The 25454-nt window shown below is 39.5% G+C and overlaps 1 protein-coding gene across 2 annotated transcripts in view; it reads right to left on the reverse strand.

Moving 5' to 3' along the window:
* Positions 1-4183: 4183 nt before the first annotated feature.
* The window catches only part of LOC138377946 (carbonic anhydrase 5B, mitochondrial), a 35409-nt gene continuing 14138 nt past the window's right edge, over positions 4184-25454 (reverse strand). For both annotated transcript variants that reach the window (XM_069463124.1, XM_069463125.1), the window contains exons 3-8: positions 19443-19640; positions 12170-12288; positions 10878-10973; positions 10274-10336; positions 8940-9095; positions 4184-4905 (exon numbers count right to left, since the gene is read on the reverse strand). In XM_069463124.1, coding sequence (XP_069319225.1) covers positions 4726-4905; positions 8940-9095; positions 10274-10336; positions 10878-10973; positions 12170-12288; positions 19443-19640 — 812 coding nt within the window. In that variant the 3' untranslated portion in view covers positions 4184-4725. The remainder of the gene's footprint in view (positions 4906-8939; positions 9096-10273; positions 10337-10877; positions 10974-12169; positions 12289-19442; positions 19641-25454) is intronic.

Raw genomic sequence — 25454 nt, forward strand, 5'->3', positions numbered from 1 at the left:
CTGCAAAATGACTAACAGCCTCTATCTTTTGAGTGATTTAATAACTTCCCTAGCTTCCCTTTGTTCCTTTCTTCTCCAAATTAAAATTGCTGAGATATCCAATTACTAAACTTCCCCTGCTTCCCCTAATCCCTCATCAGAATCATTCAGCTGAAGCCCAAACCCTGCATAAAGCCTCGCCCTACTACCTCTTACCGAGAAACTTGGAGCAACAGGTTTCCCTTCACCTCCAAGTTGACCTTTTCCAGTTCAGTGCATCAGTTGACTCTCTGATCTTGAGTAAATTCCTTCATGTCTAGTCCTGTTTTCTCATTTGTAAAAATCAAGATAGTAGTAATAGTTTTCATCTTACAAGGCTTTTTTTTTTATTGTGAATACTGAATAAGATAACACATGCTTATATGTTAGCACAGTGTCTGGCAATACTGAATGTCCCCAAAACTTTAGCTGTTATATCATCATCACCATCATCATCATCATTGGTGAGAAAACTTCCCGACCCCCTCAAGACTGGGTTAGGTACTCCATGTGCTCCCAGCATAAGTAAATATTTTACCTTTTGTAACACCTATCACCGTATACTGCACTTTGTGCCTTTGCCTGTTTGCTTCTTGCACTAAATTTTAAACTCTTTGAAGGCAGAGATTTGGCAGTTGTACCCCCAAACTAGAGGATGTCCTGGATGGCACAGAATGTGGTTGCTATGCAAGTCATCAATTTTGCTGGTCCCTATAATCAGAACTTATGCTAAGAATTGCTGCCATTCTGAAAGCATCAGTGTTTGGGTTGCTATAACATTTCTTATGAATCAGACCAGACTTTCACTTCAGAACAATAAGTAAGAATATCTTCTAGGAAGATACTGCTAATTATAAAAAAGATACAGATGTAGATTTTGTTTTATTATGAGTCAGAAGTGAATGTAAATTTTCTTTTATAGGAGTTAGACATTTATTTTCAACAATTAACCACTGAATTCATTTTCAGGAACAGGCTTGAATTGCTTAAGTTAATTTCATTACAGAAGTAACTCTAAAAGCCAATTCCACTTCCAAACTATAATTATCATCATTTTAATTTAATAGAGAAAGACATCTTCCTAGATTTTTTTTAGGTGGATGCCTGGTTTTAAAGCAGCCAACTTTACCTTAACCCATGTGCAAGACAGTTCTCCAGGTGGCCTTGGACCAACCCAGTTCTCTCCTGCTTTCTTGCTTGTCATTCTTAACTGTAGACAGCACTGGGAATGCAATATCCTGAGATAGGGAGGAACTCCCTGAAACAGCCGGGCCTTGTTCCTGTCCCTCCTAGGTAATGTAACATCTTGAGTTAGGGAAGAACTGCCTAGCACAGCCCAGGCTTTGGTTCCTCTTTCCCCTGGAAGCAGGATGTCCTTCAAAGCTTTGCCCAGTGAGTTATGTGTGGACACTGAGGTATATAACTTTTGTGTTCCCTCAGCTATAGTGCAAGTGGGGCACGTGCAGTCAAGACTCCATCTACCCCACTCAAGGCAGCTTTCGTGAGTGTTGGGTTTCCAGCTCACAATGGATCCTTAGCTTCTTTTGTCCCTTGCTGCCTGCCTGCAAGTAATAAACCTGCTTCATGTAACTTATTACACAAATTGGTAACCAGTGCACAGTGAACCTGCTTCATGCCATGTAGCCCCAGGAAAGGAGAAAAAGGCTTACAGCTTGCCCTACATGGTGATATCAGTGCTACTGAAAGAGGTGAGCTGAGGAGGATTGGCTGCTTCTTCCCACTACTGCATCTCTAGTAAATCACTTAGGAGTTTTCTAGATGCTTTATGATCTGTATGTTAAAGGATGTGTCTCACTAATTTTACATACATCTTACATACCAAAACAAGAGGAAGGAAAATCTTTCACCAACCATTAATATCGCACATAAAGGGTTTTATTGGTCTAGTATTATTTAATGAAGATGAGCATCAATTTTACTACAAACTTCTTCCCCAAGACCTTTGACAGAACTTAGGCCCATTTTCCACCTTCATGTCTAGGAAAGTACAAGTAAAACACTTTTGAGGGCATAAAAAACAACAATAAAAAATTCTTGTTAAGGTATATCAGTAGCCAGGGAATCCACAGTGCCCCTTTGAGGGTCATATGACTAAGGCAGTTTCCATAACCTTTGCAGGGAAGGTGACCAAGAATTTATTATGCAAACCAGGACATGGCTGAGAGTAAAAGAGGGTGCCCTTAATAATTACACCAGGCCAGGCGCGGTGGCTCACGCCTGTAATCCTAGCACTCTGGGAGGCCGAGGCAGGAGGATCACTCGAGGTCAGGAGTTCGAGACCAGCCTGAGCAAGAGTGAGACCCCCGTCTCTACTAAAAATAGAAAGAAATTAGCTGGACAACTAAAAATATATAGAAAAAATTAGCTGGGCATGGTGGCACATGCCTGTAGTCCCAGCTACCCGGGAGGCTGAGGCAGGAGGATCGCTTGAGCCCAGGAGTTTGAGGTTGCTGTGAGCTAGGCTGATGCCACGGCACTCTAGCCCGGGGAACAGAGTGAAACTGTCTCAAGAAAAAAATAAAAACAAAGAAAGAAACTGTATCCACTAAACAAAACTTCCCCCCACCTCCCTCCAGCCATTGGCAACCACCTTTCTACTTTCTGTTCTATGAATTTTACTACTTTAGATACTTCACATGAGAGGAATCGTACAGTATTTGTTCTTTTGTGACTGGCTTATTTTGCTTAGCATAATGTCAAGGTTTATCCACATTGTACATTTGACAGGATTTCCTTCTTTTTTAAGGCTGTATAATATTCCATCATATGTATATACCACATTTTCTTTATCTATTCATATGCTGATGGACATTTGGGTTGCTTCTACCTCCTGACTATTGCAAATAATGCTGCTATGAACATAGATGTGCAAATATCTCTTCAAGATCCTGCTTTGAATTCTTCTGGATATATATCCAGAAGTTAGATTGCTGGATCATATGGTAATTGTTTTCAGTTCTTCAAGGAAGCTCTGTACTGTTTTCCATAACAACTCCATTATTTTACATTCTTACCAATAGTGCACAAGGGTTCCAACTCCTCTACACGCCCCCCCAACACTTGTTATTGTTTGTTCTTTTGATAGTGGCCATCATCATGTGTGTGAGGCGATATCTCATTGTGGTTTTGATTTTTCCTTTCCCTAATAATTAGTGATGTTGAACATCTTTTCATGTTCTTATTGGTCATTTGTATATTTTCTTTTGAGAAATGTCTATGCAAGTCCTTGCTCATTTTTTAATCAGGTTATTTGTTTTTTGTTGTTGTTGAGTTATAGAAGGTCCTTATATATTCTGGATATGAACTCCTTATCAGATATGCAATTTGTGAGTATTTTTTCCCATTCTATAGGCTGCCTTTTCATTTTGTTAATTGCTTCCTTTGATACACAGAAGTTTTTAAGTGTGAAGTAGTCCCATTTCCATCTTAACCATCTTTAAGTGTACATTCAGTAGTGTTAAGTATATTCAACCCTATCTTGACAACCAGATGACTAGTATATTAACGAAAGAAATACTACCAGTTATTGATGCAACGTTGAGTTTGAACATAGGCTTAGAGGCATTTGGATATGCTCCAAGATATTTAAAAGCAAGAGCAATAGTGGCACAGATTCAGCAGAGTAGGTAGAATTATCTAGAGTTTAGATTTTAGCTTATCTGACAAGTTTCTCTCCCTATTACCATAACAAATGTCTTCTAAACCACTGTATAAATTGGGAGATTTAAGTTGACCAACTGTTTTGCAAAAAACCTTGATTAATGAGTAAATAAAATAAAGTTCAGACAGTTGTAAAGGGAAGCCAAAATAGCTCTGTCAGTGTAGAAAATGTTATCATTTTATTATATATAATGGTATACAAATAATGCAAAATAATACTATAAACTATAGACTATTAGTCCTTTGAACAATATTTCTTAAAGAATATGAATGAATTCTAAGTTCTAGGCCCTTTAAACATTTTCCTTAAAATGTTCTGCATATGCTTTCTATATGACCAAGCCATTAAGTAAAATATTTGATCTTCAGAAATGCAAAAGAATTTCTAGATATAGTAAAAATCTTTGTTTTCTTATGACTATAAAATATATTTTCTATATCATAAATTGATAGTAAGCATATCATATACTGGTAATGACAACTAAAGACTGGGGCAAACATACTCATTGAGAAGCCCTTATAAAAGAATACACAGTCATGTTTTGAAATAAAATAAGTATATTTTATGATTTTATTTCAAAATATGCCTATGTTCAGTCAGGAAGTACCAGTCTGGACCCTGGGGCAGTTTCTGAAAGGCCTGAGTTCTGGATTGTCAGTGTTTGTGCCTTACCAGTTGCTAAACATTTCGTTTATAATCCCTGCTTATAACTCTATAGAACTGCTAATTGATATAAAAAGATAGCTCAAAAATGTCAGACATGAAAAGACATTACAATTACCAACAGGTTGCTGTAAGAGAAACTTGTGTCTCTTGCTAGTACTTTACTGATAAACATAATTATCAACCAAAGTAAGAATTTGTTTACCAAATAGCTCTCTACAAAGACTGCTGAAGCACTCCCACACCAAGAAATGCACATCTATAAACACTGATATGAATGCAGGCATTTAGAATAGTCTAGTTAACAATTTTTTTAAAAGCTAGTATGTATTAAAGCAAAATATTGCCTAGATATGAATGTTTCAGGGGGTCGCTTGGCTGGTTGTAGGCTTGGGTTTCACTTGTATATTCAGCACATAATCGTGATGGAAGGATGAGCGGACGGTGCGATTCATCAGGGGCTGAAGGGGCCGGAAGTTGTCCACCATTCTTTTCTCTTTCTCCCCCTCAGAAGTGAAAAGCAGGGTCCGAAATTGCTCAAGCTAGAAATAGAAACAGAAAGCATAAATCAGTTCAATAGAGAACCAGCTTCCCTTGAGAATAAATGAATTTCATTTTTACAGTTCTGAAACATTCATCACAAGTTGGATATAGAAAGAGAACTTATTTCTGAGTCAAAATGCCTTCACCACTTGACAGGGAATAAAATGCCCGGTGGTTGCAGCAGCTGGTGAAATCAGCGGGGCACTTGGCATCCAAAGACTAGGGGCAAAGGCCCTGTTCCTCACATACTAGCCATTCAGCAAGGATAAGTTACTTCTTCACTTTGGTTCTCAGGAACCTCATCTTTAAATGAGCAAAATAGCCAGCTTGTAGGATAATCAGGGGAAGGCCTGATGCATGAAGTAACAGCACAAAAATGTGCGTTTTTCTTCATCTAAATTATTAACATAAAAAGTATATTACTGATTGCTCACTGTGCCTGGGCATTGTGGGCAAAGCAACGCACGTAGATGTTTTAGCTGGCAGTGGGATGCTCCATGCTGGTGCTGTCCAACAGAACTTTCTGCACTGATGGAAATGTCCTCTGCACAGTCCATTACAGTAGCCATAAGCCACATATGCCTACTGAGCACTTGAAATGTGGCAGTGAGACTGAGGAACTGTATTTTTGATTTAATTAAATTTAAATTTACTTATGTTTATTTAAATGCTCACATATGGCTAGAGACTAATGTATTGGACAGTGCAGCTCAATGCAAAAGGAGAAACCCAGAGCACCAAAGGCTTGTTCCTTGACGTGGCAAGAGCATCAGTCACAGCCCTGTGGCTTTCTGAGCAACCACGTTATGCGACATTTCACTTCAAGCCAGCCGGAAAACTGTTCACGACATCTCCCCTGAGTCAATCCAGCTCACTGGAGCTCAGAAGATGGCCTGGGGCGCTGCAGGCAAGCATGGGAAGAATTGTCTGGAACAAAGACCTCAGACGAAGTGGCGCTGAAAAGGCAGGACTAGGATGGGAGGCAAGCACCAGAAGCAGGGCTGTACTTGCAAATGACACATATGCCCTCCCCAATTAGGAAGCTGCACAAGTAGTTAATGTGTATTTTTATTCAGCTAATTGCAAAAGATTAGAAATAGCCCCAGACCAATAATAAATGACATTAGAGCTATGAAATGAACTAGTATATATTGTCCTTAAAAATAATACTGAATATAATGTTTATTATCTACAGAACATTCCATGCATCACTGAGTGAAAAGAGCAACAAAATATACAGAATGATTCTACTTTGTTACAGAATTATGCATCTTTATATAGATTAAAAAACAGAAGGATTTACCCAAACAACGATTAACACCAGGTGGTAAGATTATAGGTGACTAGGATTATAGATGACAGGTTGCATTTTTTTCTTACTAAATTTTCTGTGTTGAAATTTTATTTGCTAAGTCTTCACACGGGCCACTGACCCTCTGATTTATTTATTTATTTATTTATGTTTCAGAGTTATGTCAATTTTTTAATATGAAGGATAGTGGGCAGACCAAATGTATGGTCACAAAGCCCAGGCTTATGGGCAGTCAAGCTCTGTATTTTGTTGTTGTTTATAGTGGTTTTCATCATACAGATTTAAAAAAAAATTATGTAATCTAATTTACTAGTTGCTTTCTTTAAGACTTCCGGTTTTGATTTACAGTTAGAAAAGTTTCCTCCATATGGAAGTATGAAAGGATTTTCCTATGCTTATCCTAGTACTTTTATGGTGGTAGTTTTTACATTTAATATATCTGGAATATATTCTTGTGTAAGGTTTGAATGGTGGGTCCAATATGTTCCCCCCAATATTTGCTCAGTTGTTCCCCAACAGCATGTACTAAATATTTTATCTTTCCCCCCACTGAGCTGAGATGCTACCTTTATCATAAAATAACTTCTCATATGTATTTGGACATATTTCTAAACTTACTGTTTTCTTCCTGTGATGGTTAATTTTATGTGTCAACCTGATGGGGCCATGGGATGCCCACATAGATGGTTAAACACTATTTCTGGATGTGTCTGTCAGGGGGTTTCTGGAAGATATTAGCATTTGAATTGGTGGACTGAGTAAAACAAATGGCCCTCCCCAAAGCAAGTGGGCATCATCCAATCCATTGAGGGCCTGAACAGAACAGAAAGGCAGAGGAAGGGTAAATCTGCTCTCTGCCTGACTGCTTGAGTGGGGACATGGATCTTCCCTTGTCTTAAGAGCTCTTGGTTCTCAGGCGTTCAGACTAGAACTGGAACCTACACCACTAGCTCTCTGGCTCTCGGGCCTTTGAACTACACCATCCATAATTGTGTGAGCCAATACCTTATAATAAATCTTTTTCTACATCTAAGCATTATCTATCCTATTGGCTGTTTCTCTGGAGAACCCTAACTAATGCATTTCCCTTGATTGATCTCTTTTTCATGGGCCAGCACCATGCTACTTCATTATTGAGGCTTTATAACCTTGTGAGTCTAATCATATCCTCATTTTTCCATTTTAGAATTTTCCCTGGCTATTTACGTTTTTTTCCCTCATGAGTTTAGAAGTAGCATATCTTTTTAAATATCCTGTTGATATATGTATTGGGACCACAATAAATACGTGGCGAATACATAATTTATGGAAAATAACAACCTAAGGAGAATTGACAATCAAAGGTGTCACTATGTGTTTCTATCAAATAATATGTTATTAATTTTATTAATTCAAGCCTTCTTTTCTGTTCTTCAGAAACATTTTTAGTTTTCTTATTACCTTTTCTTGTTAAATTTATACCAAAGTATTTTATATTTTTGTTTCCCTTATAAATAGGGTTCTTTCTTCTATTATATCTTTATATCATTATATCTTTAAACTAATTGTGATTTATATGTGTCAAATATATTGATTTTTATAAATTAATATTGTACTCCACTGATTACCAAATTATCTTATTTTTGTAGCAGCCTTTTATTGTTTCTCTAATTTATTTTTTGTTTTCTAGTCTAATTGTATTGGCTACTTCCAGAATATAATTTAATATAAAATTAAAATGGTAATAATCCTTTCCATATTAAGCATACTATTTACTTTTGAACTAAGATCAATCTTTTCTACCAAGTTAGGGTATTCATCTCTCTTTTATTAAAAATGTTTAAGAACTGAATGTTAAGTTTTGCAAATGTCTTTTAGGAACTTATGGAAATGATAATATGATTTTTCTATTTAGGTCTGCTGATATAATGAATAATATTAATGTCATTCTTAACAATGAACCATCCTTGTATTACTGGACAAAGTATATATTTCTTCTAAGGTACTGCTGGATTCTAAGATTTTCTTTTAGCTTTTTTTCCTTTTATTCTCTTCACAGCTATCAGTCTATAGTTTACTTTTTTGGGGGGTTTCACTCTTCAATGGGTGTTGGCATCAGTTATCCTGGCTTCATAAAAAGAATTTGGAAGCTTCTGTTCTTGTGAAAATGCTTTATGAGCAATAAAAATCCCATAAAACAAGTATGAGCAAATATTATTGTAGTTTAGTTATATTATAAATTAAATAAGATTTTACATATTGACATAGTAATCACCATCTAGACTTAGCTTCTAAGGGAAAAATAAACCTCAAGTTCAAAACAACTGACTTATATTAAAATTTCTGGACAGACATTGTTGGATTGTCTTCATCCTGAGATTCTACAATGAAACATCCTTTAGGATGTTAAAGGGTTCTGAAAACATCCATCTCCAGCCTTCATTCTTCCCTTTAAAAGGGTCTTAATTGTTACAGAAAATCTACACAATGCATGCATAATAAAACGTATGCCATTAACAAGTATGGAAGTAAAAAGCTTACGTCCTTCTGTGTTTTGAACTCTTCTCTCTAGTTAATGTGAAGCATCCCCAAATTCATGTCTAAACTGAGACAGACATTAACACTCTTCAATAAAAAGGTATAGGCATTACAAGATGTTAAAACTGATGCTACAGTTTGAGCCCAGCCTTGTTTTAAACGGGCAGACTAGATTTCCTCAGAAGGAAAGTGGAAAGAACCTACCTGATCATGATCAACCTCTACTGGCTGCTTCTTAATGATCCAGGTGACGGACTCGGAGAGGGGTGGGGTAGTCAGAGAGCCCGAGTAGGTCCAGTAATCCGGGCAGATGGGCATCAGACAGGAAGGGTCAAATGACCCAAATTCCACAAGGGTGTCCTGGCCAAGAGAACGGGTCATTGAGTCATTATTTAATGGTGAAAACCATTCTGGAATCTGATGACGAGGTGATGCTTCTTGGGGGGTATCCGGGGACATCAGTGTCCCAGGGGAGCTCCAGGTATGTCTGGGCAGCTGCCTGAAGCATCACTGCTTAGGACAGAGCCATGCCAGGCTTTGTTTCTGCAATTAACTGTGTATTTTTGATATTCCTCAGTGGAAAAACGGCCAAAACTATTTTCTCCTTCAATTCTAGTGAGTTTACAGCAGGTGGTCTCTGGCATTGCTGGGAGGTGTTAGACAGTGGCTGGCACATAAAGAAGGAGGCTTCCCTTTTTCAAGTTTCCCTTTTTCAAGACAGACTGACATAGAACTGTCCTTTGAAAAGGAAACGCAAATCAGGAGGAGCCAGAATCCTGGACTAAAAAGGGGGGGAGGGAAACGGGGAGGCAAGGAGATGGAAAGAGGTGGGTGCAGAGGGATAGAGTGGGGGTGATGGGAGAATACATGGACCTCCAGGGAGCAGCCCCTTGGATATTCGGAATATTGAGGAATTACTCTTGGGGGCAGGACAAAGGTATCCAACCTGAAGGATATGGGTCATTGCTCTTTACTGCTGGACAAGTCAAGTTTCTGTAAAACTTTTCTCTGCTCCCTGCCCATAGGAGGGTAGCTGGAGAAAAGAAGGCTGCTCTGAGTGTGTTCACAGGACCTGGAAGGAACTAGTGTTGGGGAGCGAGGAGGGGACAGCAGTATGTTTCTGAGTCCCCAAGTCCTCGGCAACATGGCAGCAAAACCAGAAAGCTCAGTGCCCACCAATGCAATCGCTTCTGTCCCCTGCAATGTGACCCAGAGGTTTTTCTTTTTTTTTAAGAGATGACAATCTCATTCTGTTGCCCAGGCTGGACTCAAACTCCTGGGCTTATGCAATCCTCCTGCCTCAGCCTCTAGAGTAGCTGGGACTACAGAAATATGCCAGTGCACCAGGCTGTAGCGGTTCTCTTAACACAAGCATCATAAATGACAACTTTCTTTCTTTCTAAGGCAACGTTTCAAAGAGAACCTGAATACATATCACCTAATTACACCTCCTGATTCAAAGTGCCTTGGTAATGTCTCCACTCTGAGACTGAAGCATAAAATATATTTCAAGTGATTTAGGAAAACAAATATATTACCTTGTGCTTAATTGATGGCAGAGTATTCACCAATTTCTGTAGCTCTTTATGATGTTTGCCTAGCTAAAGAGCAATCAATGAGAACATATTATAAACAATGGACATCTCACTGTAGAAACTGTAACAGAATATGAATTAAAATTAACCACCTGGTGGTTACATAAAAACAAACCACAAGACTGAAACTACACTTAAAGTGGTAATTTAGAATTTTATAAACATCACTGAATTAAATCAGACAGAGAACAAAAGAGTAGGCTGTTGGCTGACAAGGTCAGCATGCCTGCAGGGAAAGGTGTCCCTGCTCCATTTAAGCATCAGTTCTTAAACTGAATTAAAATTAATTAAAATTTAGATAAAATTAAAAATGGTTCCTCCATTGCAGTAGCCACATTTCAAGTGCTCAATTGCCACGTGTGGCTTGTGACTACTCTGTTGGACTGTGCATTTTTATACCATTTAAAATGTATTCTTAACAGTCTTGTATTTCAAGCATTATTGATCTTACCAATGTATTGATCCTATTGATCCCAACATTCTTAAAGTAAATAATGTTGTAATGCATACAATGCATCATTTAAAGTCAGTGAGATTTGTTTTTTACCTTTAAAAATACTCCTATCACAGCCAAACCATTTTCTTCCAGTGCTGCATCGTCGAAGCTTTCAAATTTGACTGCATTCCAATGCACCAAGTGCAGCTGAAACACCATTAACAGAGGGTTAACACATGACCATGTGGGATTGTGCCAAAACAAAATGACAGCTTTATTCATCCTATGATATTTAAACACATTTCCTCACTCAAAATAAAGCCACTGAGAAAAGCACAGGACAATCTGGTGCCAAATGAGATAGAAATAAAGAACAGGAAGAAATTTATGCAAGAGCAGCAATTAATATTACTTTGGAACAGAGGGTTTTAATTGGGAGGAAAATAAAAGAAAATGCACACAACAAAGTGAGTAGCATTTCAGTGAGGGATCAATGTTTGTCCATTCCCTTCCTGATTTGCATAAAATACTAACATCCAAAACTATTTGCATCTGAAGGAGAGAATATATTTATAGTGAGAGAAATAGATTCTCCCTATGGAAATTAGGTAGGAGTTAAAGATAAATTTCTTCTTTGAGGAATAACCACTTAAAATGTGCTTTTATTTTTAACATAACATTTAAAACTAAATTAGAGAAAATGTTGTAAGCAGGAATTCTATTTCCCCACAAATCACTCCTCATCCATCATTCATGAATGCATTATCACCCAGCCTTCCGAGTGAGACACTTAAAGGTCATGGTTAATTTTGCCTTCCCCTCTCCTGCAGGGGATCCTACCTCCAAGTCTTGTTGCTTTAATTTCAGAAATGCTTAATATATCTTACTCTTTTTCTCTATTTTTATTGCCATAGCCTTTATTCAGGCTCCCACCATCTCTCACTAGGGTTAATCCGACCTGTGGCCCTGCCTTATTACCTTAGGCTATCATTTGAGTCTACCTTAGAATTCTGGAAGAGTCAGTTTCAGAATCTCAAGGTTCATTTCAGCTATATTATTTGAGATGACAGATGTCATTTTTACATGTCTAAGCTGAGAATGAGCAAATACACCCCTGAGAGAGCTATTTAGCATTTATAGGAATCACTGGATTCTTCCTGTAATTTCCTTCTTTGTTTTTTATTTTTTAATTTTTTGTAGAGATGAGGTCTTGCTATGTTGCCCAGGCTGGTCTTGAACTCCTTGCCTCAAGTGACCCTCCCACCTTGACATTCCAAAGTGCTGGGATTACAGGTGTGGGCCACCACATCCAGCCTCTTCCTGGTAATTTCTTACAACTAGAAAACCTCAGAATTATCTCCACTTCTGTACAGTTGTCGATGTTCCTGACCTTCTCAACATACCTCTGCTGGGTAACATTTGCTGTCCACGGTGTGCTCAGAGCCCCAGGCATCAATGGCCCCCCAGTGAAAATGGAACTGCTTCAATCGGTAGTTGTGTTCCAGGGGTCCTCCTTTGATCACTGAAATGGCACATCCAACAATTCAGGGCATGGTTATTTATGCTGTGGGGGAATGTGGGTGAAAGGCCAAATCTCTATGTGAACTGTCTTAAATGGAGTACGCTGTATTACATACAAGTGTTTATAAATTTGATTTCCATGTGGTCAGTGCATGCATGAGGGCAAGAGTGAATGACACCAAGATTTAAACACATACCAAGCTACATACAATTGTTAAAGGCCAATTCTTTTTTTTTTTTTTGAGACAGAGTCTCACTCTGTTGCTCAGGCTAGAGTGCCATGGCGTCAGCCTAGCTCACAGCAACCTCAAATTCCTGGGCTCAAGCGATCCTACTGCCTCAGCCTCCCGAGTAGCTGGGACTACAGGCATGTGCCACCACGCTCAGCTAATTTTTTTTATATATATTTTTAGTTGTCCATATAATTTCTATTTTTTTTAGTAGAGACGAGGTCTCGCTCTTGCTCAGGCTGGTCTCTAACTCCTGAGCTCAAACGATCCACCCGCCTCGGCCTCCCAGAGTGCTAGGATTATAGGCGTGAGCCACCACGCCTGGCCGTAAAGGCCAATTCTTGACTTATTTTTATATTCCATATTTATTATGTCTAGTTTTCTTTTGTGTGCAATTAAATGCAAATTTTTCTCAGCATATTTACTCAACCCAATTGCATAATACTAAAATATGGGGGCAAACGATTCTTTCTTTTTTATACATGGACACTTTGCTTTTCAATTTTTAAAGATACTAGTGGTTTCTTTCCCTTTCATTGAAATGGAATAGGAAATCTGCAAGTCAAAAATTACCACCTGGGAGAGATTGGCCAAAGGGCACAAAGTTTCATTTAGACAAGGGAAATTAGTTTTCCAGATTTATTGCACAACATGGTGATCATAGCTAATAATAATACATTGCATATTTCAAAATTGCTAAAAGAGTAGATTTTAAATGTTCTCACTACGAAGGAATGGTATGTGAGGTGATGGATATGTAAATTGTTTGATATAATCATTCTATAATGTTTACATATATCAAAACATCACATTATACCCCATAAATATATACATTGCCAATTAAAAAATGCAAAAATTATCACCTGTCTTTGGGCAGAATGAATAACATGAGCCATCCACATACTTTACCTCTGGTCTTGCCATGTTGGATAATAAATACCTTTTGTTTAGACTAGACATTTTTGGTACTAGTGAAATCAATACATTAGAGGGAAAATATTCAGATAAGGAAAGTTTTTATAGTCACCCTTTTTTCAGGTTTTGAGTTGTGTTGATTTTTTTTTTCCTTGAATTTGCTGGGGCATATTAATTCGTCTTTTCTTCTATCTGATCAGCCCCGGCGATGTCTACACATGGTCACATCAATGTAGCAACACTAAATCCATCCATCTCATCCATCTTAACGATCTTTAGAGTTTATTGCATCATTAGTTGAATTTTATGTGTTCAAATGATGGAATACAGCAATCCCCAAAACCAAATATACTGGCCACACATCATGCAATGGTGTGCTATGTATTTTACCAACTTTTGAGAAATTCTTACATAATTTCCTCCAACAAAAGTTTTGTAAAAGGTGAATGAAGAAACCAATGACCACTTCTCTTTGGGGGACAGGGGAGGTTCAGAGAATAATACAACCTGATTTGCTAAGTTAATAGGAGGAAGGTACTAAAATGCACTGAAATATCTTCCAAAATATCTTATTTTTCTATGCCAGCTCCATATTATAGCATGATTTTGCCAAATACTAAATCCAGTCTTTTGAAGGAAATTGAAGTTCTGGTCCCAAGTTAGGTGATCATGACAGAGGAAAAAGCCAACTTTTCTCTCCTATCCCTAGAACAACACTGGCAACATTTCCTGGACGCTCACTGTATGTCTCCTCCAAAGATTATGAGCATGGCAGGAAGGCGATGTCACCCATAGGTGGATGCAAGGGAAGGGGGATGCTGAATTGGTCTTCAGGTGTGTTTTGATTTACCCATACAGCATTGATTCACATAATACTAAACACATGTTTAAATTAGTTGCCAACATTTAAAGCTAGACAATTTCATATAAAAATCTACATTTCCAACTTAACTTGTGAAAATGAGACACCCTGGCTACGATGGGTGCACAGTCCCACTGGGTGACAACAGGCTGGGTGGGAGAAATGGCTGCCCCCTTTAGAGGGGCATGCCAGTTCTTCACTATTGCCACTGCTGCCATTCCCTTCAAATACCCCTAGCCTCACTCTGATTACCTCCCTGGCCTATAGGTGTGTCTGCCTTTGTGACCCCTGGGAGAGAAGAGGTTAGAGGCCCAGGAATCTGACTTGGGTGCTTGCTAGCTGGAAAATCATTAATTCCCTACCATGTGCTGGGCACCATACCTATATAAGTCGTACATGGGGGAGAGGTGAGTCGGGGAGGTATTCTACTGTAAAATGTGATTAAGAGCATATACTATACTTTGTAGGAAAAGGCCCTCAGTTTGAATCAATTGACTACATGTCATTAGCCATGTGTGCTGGCAGCTTCTAAGTTGGTGCCCAATGATTGCCATCTCCTGGTATTCAAAAAACTTGTATAATCCCCTCCCCTGAGGCAAAGTGATGAGATGTCACTTTTGGGATTAGGATACAAAGAGACACTGGCTTCTACCCTGCTTGCCCTCTCTGAGTTCACTCACTTGCTTGGTCTGATGCAGCCAGCTGCCATGCGTGAGCTGCCCTGTGGAGAGGCCCACGGCAAGGAAACAAGGGTGGCCTCTGGCCATCAGCTACCCAGGAATGAAGGCCCCCAGAGAAACTAAATCCTGCTAACAGCCACTTGAGTTTGGAAGAGGATCCTTTGCCAAAGGAGCCTTGAGATGAGACTGACACCTTGATCACAGTCTTTTGAGAGACCTAGAGCCACAGGGCCCAGCTAAGCTGTACCCAAATTCCCAGTCCATGAGCATGCTCTGCAAAACTCTCCACGAATCAGCTCTTGCTTACCTCTGGACTTGCTTCTCTGCCACCTTCTTACATTTTATACACAGTAATACCTAACACAAGCATCACACTGCCTCACTCCTCCAACCTCCGCATAGATGGCCCAGGTGTCACCTCCACCAGGAAGCCTTCTTCCACCAGCACTATGTACATACTCTGCATTAGCATCATCTCTTCTAGGGTCTGTCTCCCCACTACACTCTAAGCTCCTTAAAGGCAGAGACCATCCCTTCCTTCCTCTTTCTAGTCTGAGCACCCAGCATGGTGCCTAGCACTTAGTAGACCTGCAGTGAAACCAGGAACTAAAGAAACAGACTGCCAAGTGGCTGTCCGATTAGTTAACAGGGATGTAACTGGTAACCTCAGCAAGACTAAAGGAAAAGGGTGGGGTTGGATGGGGCAAATGAATAGAGGGGAGAAGGAAGTACAGTCCTCAAGAAATGGGGCAGAGAAGGGAGACAGGAGATAGTAAATTAGATTGCAGAACAATCATAAGATATAGCAAATAAATATATACTTATGTATTTGAGGTTGTTGATATTTTGTTCTTTCTGTGCTCTAAGACAAGAAAGGATTAAACTTGTAGAAAATTAGACAACAAATATAAAACATCTAGCATAGAGTTTGGCTTACAGTAAGCAATCTCTGTAATATTCACTCCCTTCTTTTACTTTTCAATGTAAAAATGAAGGCGCTAGCAGAGAAAAGGATGATAAAGAGAAAGGTAACACACAGAACGCACACCAAAAAAGTAAATGCAGGAAGTGGGCAGGAGCAATCTCTCTGGGGTGATGGAAACATTCTAAAATTGGATTGTACTGATGGTTGTGCAACTCTGTAAGTTTCCTAAAAATTCTTTAAAAAAATTTTTTTAAAGAAGTAAATGTAGGACTAAAAATAGGGAAGGAAAACTTCAAATGTTTGTGAAAGCATTCTTACTGGGTTCGCTGGTGCTGCCCCATGAAAGTGTAAAGTGAAGTAGGATGGGGCAGGAAGCACCCTGAGGAAGAGAACGAGGGACTTACCTCTCCTTTTCTTTAATGCCTGTTGACATTGCCAAAAAAAGGAATTCCAGAGAAGGCGATAATTTACAGGGACTATCCATGTCAGCCCAGGGATAATTTAGTGCCCTTCCCCACAATAGTTCCTATCTCTCACATGCACTCGTTAAACTCAGTAACTGTGTGCTACTCAGGGGAACCCAGTAACAAAACAATATCCAGCAGGGGGTGGTGGGATGAGATGCTCACACATCTCTTTTAATTTCTGTAACGTGCGTCATGATGTCTCCTCTTTCATTCCAGATTTTAGTCATTTGAGTCTTCTCTCTTATTTTTTTCTTGGTCTCCCTAATTAAAAGTTTGTCAACTTTGTTGATCTTCCCAAAGAACCAACCTTGATTTCATTGATTTCTGTTCTGTTCTTTATTATGTCCTTCTTGTTGCTCTCTGTGGGTTTAGTTTGCTCTTCTCTTTCTAAGTTTCTTAAGGTGGAAAGCTAGGTTATTGATTTGAGAAAGTCCTTCTTTATTAAAGGCATTTTCATCTATGAATTTCCCTTTAAGCACTGCTTTAGCTATATCCCATAAGGTTTGTTATGATGTGTTTGTCACATATCTTCCACAGCTCCTTTGCCTTGCACTTTACTCCAGATCTCTATAAAGCACCATGTAGCAGCATTCCTTGGTTTTCTTTTTTTGTATTTTAAAATATCTAGACATTGCTATTTATAAGATCAATACTTTTCTAGAATTGATTCTTGCCTTTCTTCATTTCTAGGATATCTTTGCTTTTTTTTACTTTTTCTTTTTTATGTTCACTTACTGTTTTTTTCCTCTTTGAATGCTAGTGATTATTTTGCAACAGCATGGAGAAATAGCAGTGAAGAGTAAGCAGGAAATAAGAGGCAGTCACTAAAATGTGGAAAGAGAGAGAGATAGAGAAAGTTAGGTACTTATTAAATATTAATGGTATCTTAAAGAAAATAATTGTTAAAGGGTAATGAAAAAGTAGCTATCAGTTTTAGTTATTCCCAACCAAACAAATGCAAAATTAACAGCCTTTCTACAATTTTTCTTCTGTATTTTGTAAAAACAGTGTGAGACTGACTCACCTTAGGAAGACAGGATCAAGGGATGATTTAGTCAGTTGGGTTTGTAGGTACCTAAAGAGCTATTATGATGAAAACATGGGTTGTTTGTTTTCCATCTGAGATTACCCACGCAAAATGGATGGATAAGAATTCTTGAATCTATTGTTCAAAAGAAAAATAGATGACTAAAAAATAAAACAAACAGCTATTTGTCCTGAAAATTCTTGGGCTTAAGAAATCCATTAAGCAACTTTCTAAGACTTCTAGCTCAATGAAGCAATAATATTATATTGGAAACAAACAGTCCCTAGACTGTCAAGGGCTTTAGAAAGCTGACCACCACCTAGAATCCTCAGAAGAAAGAAGGTTGCCAGGAACCTTGATGGGATTGAGACTTGAAAGAACTTCTATGCATCCAGAATGAATGGATGAGAGTTGGTGCCCTAAAGATTGGGTCTGTCCATGAGTTCAGTTCTGGCAGGGATAATGGTAGAGCTCTAAGTGGGGTAAGCAGAGCTCATCAGAGTGCAAGACAGCCATCTGGAACACAGAAATTTAGCTCTCTGTTTTGAAGATTTCTGAAATCCTTATATGCAATGTAACGTTATGGGATTCCAGTTGAGATGGGGGCACACTGCAGAGTTTTGGTAAAATTAAGAAAGATGCCCATGAATCTTGGAGGAAAAGAGCTATTCCTTCTTAGTTTGAGATATGTATGTAAGATGTTCAGGATCTGGGAGCTATGTCATACCATAGAGGAGAAAGAGGAAAATGGGGGATGTGGAAACACTCAAGCCCTTAAGGAAAGACTCAAATACTTATTGAATCACAGCAGAGAAGTATGTCAGAGGGAAGAGAACCAGAGAGAGATTAAGACCATTGAAGGAGCAATCTGTTTGTAGCTGGGCCAGAGGGCCATGCCTAAGTATCTGAGCATCACTAGGAAAATGCAAAGAAAACAAAGACACGATTAAGAATCCTAGAGCCAGGATAAATACAGTCATGACCATTTCTATTTATGCTTTAAGTTACCCTTTTTACTCCATTCATTATCATTTTTATGGACTCATTTCCTAATATTCATGAAAGAAAACAAACTTCTTTTAGATCAAGATTGCTTAACCTCAGCTCTATTAATATTTGAGGCTAGCTAACTCTTCCTTAAAGCTGTTCTGTGCACTATAGGATCTTTAGCAGCATCCTTGACCCACTAAATGTCAGTTTCACTCCCCTACCCCAGTTGTGACAACCAAAAACTACATCCAGATGGTGCCAAGTGTCTGCAGTCCTGGCATGGGGTGGTGGCAGAAAGACAGGTGGCATAATTCCCGCTGATTGGGAACTACTTTAGATATGCTATTTCAAATAATAATTATTTCAGACTAATTAGGACTATTTGATACCATAAAATTCAGTAAAGAAAGAAAAAGAAGAAACCTGCATGGAATTATTCACATTCTGTCTTCTATAGACACCAAAAGTTTCAGGTAAACTTTGAAATCATTCCCATTAGTTTATATCCAGGTAGGTTAAAAAAAAGAAGAAGAAGATTCAAAAAGCAATATAATATTTGGCTTTAAGAAATTCTTCTAAACTGTGTTTCTTTTAAACTAGGTAACATTGTTTATTTAACAAAATTAACGGAAGTTTCCATTTCTTACAATGTATCACAATCTGGTAAGTTACATCTGATTAAATAGTGTAACTATTTAATATAAAAGTTTTTGTAAAGTCAGCAAGCAGAGGAAAAAATAGTACATACTCAATATACACATACAAAATGAATTTCTGGCAAAACTTCAGTTTCACACTCTATCTTCTATACCAGTTGTAGAATCTATACATAGAGACATGTATTTATTAACAAAAATACTACCCATATTAGTTCAATAAAATGTAAATAAAAACTAGAAGGGACTTTTTTCATACATTCAAAAAGTAAGATCAATGAGTTCCATGCCATTGTTAACAGAGCTCAATACTCTCATGGAGGGAGTTTGATGTGGCCTGTGTTGTCATGGCACTGTTTCTTTAACTCCAGACAAGACCAACAACACCAGATCTTGCCCTCACCTGATTTATCTGTAGAATCTTCGAATTCCACGAGGAAAGAGTACCCATTGTTCCAGACATGGAGGCAGGTGGTCGGGTCATAAGAGATGGTGAGCGGTTTTAAGCCAGGGTCATAAACACTGTCTCTCCACCGGATGTTGATGGGTGACTGTCGATCGCCTGCAGGAGCCAGGTCCACACTCTCCCAGAGTGGGTGCACTAGGAGAAAGCAGGTCGGGGATATTATCAAGACCATCCACTATCTAGCATCACACATGAGGCAATCCCACTTCTGGAGAACCTGTCGAGCCTAATGGAAACTTAAAGTCTTAGGAATCAGCCACTGCGATGGTTAATTTTAAGTGTCAACTTGACTGGATTAAGGAATACCTAGAAATCGGGCAAAGGAATATTTTGGGGTATGTTTGTGAGGGTGTTTCCAGAGGAGATTAGCATGTGAGTCTGAGCGGACTAGGTGGGGAAGATCTGCCCTCAGTGTGGACGGGCATCATCCAATCTGCTGGGGGCCCAGAGAGAACCAAAACAGAGGAAAGGCGAATATGTCCATCTAACTGCTGGAGCTGGGATACACTCTTCCACTCCTGTCCTCGGACAACTCCAGGCTCCCTGGCCTTTGGACTCCAGGACTCACACAAGCAGCCCCCAGGGCTCTCAGGCCTTTGGCCTTGGAACTCAGGCTTACACCATCAGCTTCCATGGTTCTGATGCCTTCAGACTTGGACTGAGCCACACTAACAGTATCCCAGAGTCTCCAGCTTGCAGACAACCTGTTGTGAGACTTCTCATCCTGTAGGATCGCGTGAGTCAATTCCCCTAATAAATCCCCTCTCATATATCTATACATCCTATTGGTTCTGTCTCCCTGGAGAATCCTAAATAATGTTACCCACTTAGGGCCTTAATCAGTTGGCTAAAGCAGAGGATAAAGGCAGGTCAGAGAGCACCTTCCAGAGGAACAGCACTCTGCCACCTGGAAAAACCAACACATCTCAGTCTGCTACTAAGTTCACCTAAACCAAGTGCAATCAGTCCTGTGATAACAGTAAAACGCATAGAGATCAGTGTCAGGTGGAAATACGGTATTCACAAATGAGTTTCTTTTCTTCACTGATAATTTCCTGAGCCCCAACCCCCAAAACTAGCTTTAAATACAAAGACAAAGTAATTTAGTTTTCAATAACAGACTCATTTTCAATAAAGAAAATAGGGAAGAATTTTGGAAAGCAAACTTTTAGTCAAATATTGTCGGTTTTTAACGGTTGGCTGGTAGACAGAAAGGCTTGTGTAGCCTGCATCCTGTAAAATGCTCACCCCACATAAATGTGCATGCTGAGTTCACCTCTTATGTAAGCAAACTGAGGACCACGCAGCCGTCCTGCAAAACCTGGGTAGAATATCAGCATTGCCAAGGTCCCGGCAGTTCACAGTATGTCAGGTAAATGTGGACATTATCTATTAATGTGTATCCATATAGTCTATCCCACAGAGGCACTGATGACATCACTGATGCTGATTTTCTTCTACAGAGTCAAGCGCTGGGTCTTTGTAGCAAGTCCCTGATAAATATCAGCAGACTTCCTGATAATGTAGATGGGCCTACTGAATCATCAATGAGTGATGAACAGAACCCACATATATCAGTTCGGGATGGTCCAGTTCTCTGACCTTGAATACCACAGATGGGGAGAATCAAGATCAAAACGAAAACCAGGAGAAACATGCATCGGGAGAAATCACTACCAACAACCCTCTGCATCTTGGCCCACAGCTAAGAATGAGTCTAAGAATTTGACTAAGATAGCTGTCTCATTACCCAGTCAAATCCCCCACGTATGGAAGGGTCATCTTCCTATTTCCATAAAAAACAGAAACCTGCCTCTGTTTTACTCTGACAGAGGAGACATTACTCTTCCTTTGGTAGTTGTCCAAAGCTGGAAGTCAAGATCTTAGCCTTGGTGTTTTTTTGTTTTGTTTTGTTTGCAAAAGTACCCCAGCAATTTAGACATAGAGTTCTCCTGAGAGCGTCCAGATCAGTGAGTCTCAACAGAAGGACGGACTCAGCCCCCCAAAACATTTGGCAATGTCTGGAGACATTTGAGGATAGTAAAACTGAGGGAGGATGATACTGACATCTAGTGGATAGAGGCCAGGACTGCTGCTAAACATCCTACCACGCAGAGGACAGCCACCACCATAAAGAATTATCTGACCCAAAATGTCAATAGTGCCAAAGTTGAGAAATCTGGGTCTGGAGATAAAAGGTGCATGCAAAATCATGTATTTTTTCTATTTTTTCATATAATGCAGTACTCTCATCTTGGGAGAGGTCTCAACCCAATGTTTTGGATTTTTTTTTCCTTAGGTACAAAAGAACTTGTGACGAACAAGAACTTTAAGAACAAGAACTTTCTGTTTCAGAAATCTAAAATGGAAAATGAAAATCAAGCAACCCTATCAAAAAGTGGGCAAATGACATGAATAGAAACTTCTCGAAAGAAGATATAAGAATGGCTAACAAACATATGAAAAAATGCTCAACATCCCTAATCATCAGAGAAATGCAAATCAAAACCACAATGAGATATCACTTAACTCCAATGAGAATGGCCTTTATCAAAAAAACCCAAAACAACACATGTTGGCATGGGTGTGGAGAGACAGGAACACTAATACACTGCTGGTGGGACTGCAAACTAGTGCAACCCCTGTGGAAAGCATTATGGAGGTATCTTAAACAGATTCAAGTAGACCTGCCATTTGACCCAGCAATCCCATTACTGGGCATATACCCAAAGGAAAAAAGGTCATTCTATAACAAAGACACATGTACCCGAATGTTTATAGCAGCACAATTCACAATAGCAAAGATGTGGAAACAACCCAAATGCCCATCAATACATGATTGGATTAGTAAGCTGTGGTATATGTATACCATGGACTATTACTCAGCTATAAGGAATGATGAAGATACGACATCTCTATGGTTCTCCTGGAGAGAGTTGGAACCCATTATATTAAGTGAAGTATCCCAAGAATGGAAAAACAAGCATCACATGTACTCACCAGAAAATTGGTTTCCCTGATCATCACCTAAATACACATCTGGGAACGACACCAATTGGATATCAGACTGAGGTGGGGGGTGGGGGAGGTGATGGGGATATGCCTACACAATGAGTGCATTGCGCACCGTTTGGGGAGTGGTAACACTTGAAGGTGCTGACTCGGGAAGGGGGGGGTGGGGAAGGGAGGGATATATACCTCATGATGGGTGCAATGCACACGACCTGGGGAACAGACACGCCTGGAGCTCTGACTTGGGGGGAAAGGCGGTACAGGAGCAACATATGTAACCTGCAATTCTGTATCCCCCATAACAAGATAAAATTAAAAAAAAATAAATAAATAAATAAAATAAAAAAAATAAAATGGAAAATGCATATGAAGTAGCACAATATCATTATATTATAATCTGATTAGAATGCAAATTCTTTACGGGCAGGAGCCACATCTTCCTCCTTTTTTGTTGCCCTGTGGTGTCTTATTAAACATATGCACAGTGAATATTGATTATCCAACTGCCATTGTTGGGGGGGAAGCTATATTTTATTCAAATTGTGTTAATTTTTAAACTTCTATAAAACCCTAGAATAGCCCTCATTCAGTTCCAAAGATTCCTGGCACAAAGAGACCACACCTTTCTCCTCTGAGATACTCAGACTGTGGGTGATCATTTGAGAATTCACACTCTTCAAAGCCAATTAATGAGGGTCTCCTGTGAATAGCAGGGAAGAGCTGGAATGATGGTTAGGTCCCTAAAGACCATGCCCTCAAGCCCTCAGCCAGCCTTAATTGTCCCCCATTTCATTTAGGAAATGGAAAGTCTCAACTCTCACATCCATGCCAACACCAGCCCAAGAAAAATGGGCCTACCTGGGCTGTCCGGAAAGTAGCCAGCCATTGTTAATATAATGAGAACGGCTACATGGCTGGCTACTTTCAGGACAGCCCTGTATTCCTTCCGTTACTCTTGAACTCCTGACCTCAAGCAAGCCTCTTGCCTCGGCCTTCCAGAATGCTAGGATTACAGGCGTGAGCCACCATGCCATGCCCGGCCCCTTCCATTACTCTTTTATGACCATAATGCTACTTTCAATTTATGCCCTTCAATTTACAAGTTCAGCTTTCAGAAGGTTTTTTTTCTCCCTACCCACCTATTCCTTTATTAACCCAGAGCATCCAATCTCCCATGGCAGGGGTCGGGGAGGGGGATCACCGTTCTCTTAGTGAAGCCAGCTTTTTGCCAAAGACTTGTTTTGCTAAAGATAAACTCACACTTTTGTTCTGCTCTCCCCTCCTCTTCTTCTATTTAAGCAAAAAGCAGATTAAAATAATTCCTCATAATTGCTCATATTTTCCCTCAAAAATAGGAAGCCGAATAAGTGTTCTGCCTAACAGAGGCTTCATTTTGAGGTTTTTCTTGTACAGGGAAAGCAAAATAAATGAAGATAGTGATGGTGTCAACCATGGTTTATGTGAGCGAAGTCACACTGCCATTAAGAAGCTGTCATTAATCTCCTAGCGGATGAGCAACAAAAGTCCTTTAGGAGATTCTCTGTTGAAAACAAGCTTGGTTTTAGTTCTTATTTATATGAGTAATCTTAGGTTTGATTTATTTTGTGTTTTAGCACTGTCTTAGTCCAGTCAGGCTTTATCATAGACTAGGTGGCTTATAGACAAAGAGAAATTCATTTCTCACAGTTCTAGAGTCTGGGAAGTCCAAGATCAAGGCAACAATAGATTTGGTGTCTGGCAAGGGCCAGTTTTCTTGTTCGTATTCAGCCTTCTTCTCACTGTCTTCACATGGTGGGAGGTTCGAGGGAGCTCTTTGGGGTCTCGTTTATTAATATATTGGAAACTAATCCTATTCTTGAGGGCTCTGCCCTTATGACCTAATCACCTCTTAAAAACCCCACCTCTTTAATACCACATCATCTTGGGGGTTAGAATTTCAACATGAATTTTAGGGGGACATAAAACATTCAGTCCATTGCCACCACCTATTTCTCCAGCCTCGAGTGTTGTTTCAACTCTTGAAACATGGAAAGCTCATTCCTGCCTTGGCCCCTTTGTTCCTGCTCCTCCTCCTCCATGAAAATCAGTTCCCCCTCATTCAGGTCAGGGCTGGCTCCCATTATCTTTAGGTCTTGGGCCTAACTGCCACCTCCTCAGCAAAATTTTCTCTGGCTACTCTCTTATGATCCTCTTGTATTATAATTTTTTAATCACAGCACTCTGATTTTTTTCCTTCATAACATTTATTACATGGGTATAGTTCTAATTATATGCATATGTGCTTAAATGTCTGCCTCCCCCACTGCTCTACAAGCCAGCTGGCTTTCAATCACTATTGTGGATGGAATGAGTACGATAAAGAGCCTCGCTGGGAAGGTTTGTGCTACGGTGTGAATGTATGTGTCTCCCCAAAATTCATATGTTGAAATCCTAACTCCCAAGGTGATGGTATTAAAAGGTGAGGCCTTTGGGAGGTGAATTAGGTCATGAAGCTGGAGTCTTCATGAAGGGGATTAGTTCCCTTATAAAGGAGGCTTGAGAAAGCTCCCCAGCTCCTTCTGCCATGTGAGGATGCAGGAACAAGGCACCATCTTTGAAGCAGAGAGCTGAATCTGCCAGTACCTTGATTTTGAACTTCCCAGCCTCTAGAACTGCAAGCAATACATTTTTGTTGTTTATAAATTACCCAGTCTAAGGTATTTTGTTATAGCAGCCTGAATGGATTAAGACAGTTTGCTTCTCCTTTTGCTTTATGTCCTATTACCCCACTAATCACATGATTTTTTTCTTTAAGAATCGTTCAGGTTTATCTCTTCCTCACCTTGCCTGTGACCACCAGCCTAGTTCAGGCCCCTACACCCCAGACTTCATACAAAGCCTCTGTGGCTTTTCCTCCTCTCTCACTCCCTTCTACTGCTGAGTTCTGCCACTCGGCCG

The sequence above is a fragment of the Eulemur rufifrons genome, chromosome 30 (assembly GCF_041146395.1).
Source record: "Eulemur rufifrons isolate Redbay chromosome 30, OSU_ERuf_1, whole genome shotgun sequence".
NCBI lineage: Eukaryota > Metazoa > Chordata > Mammalia > Primates > Lemuridae > Eulemur > Eulemur rufifrons.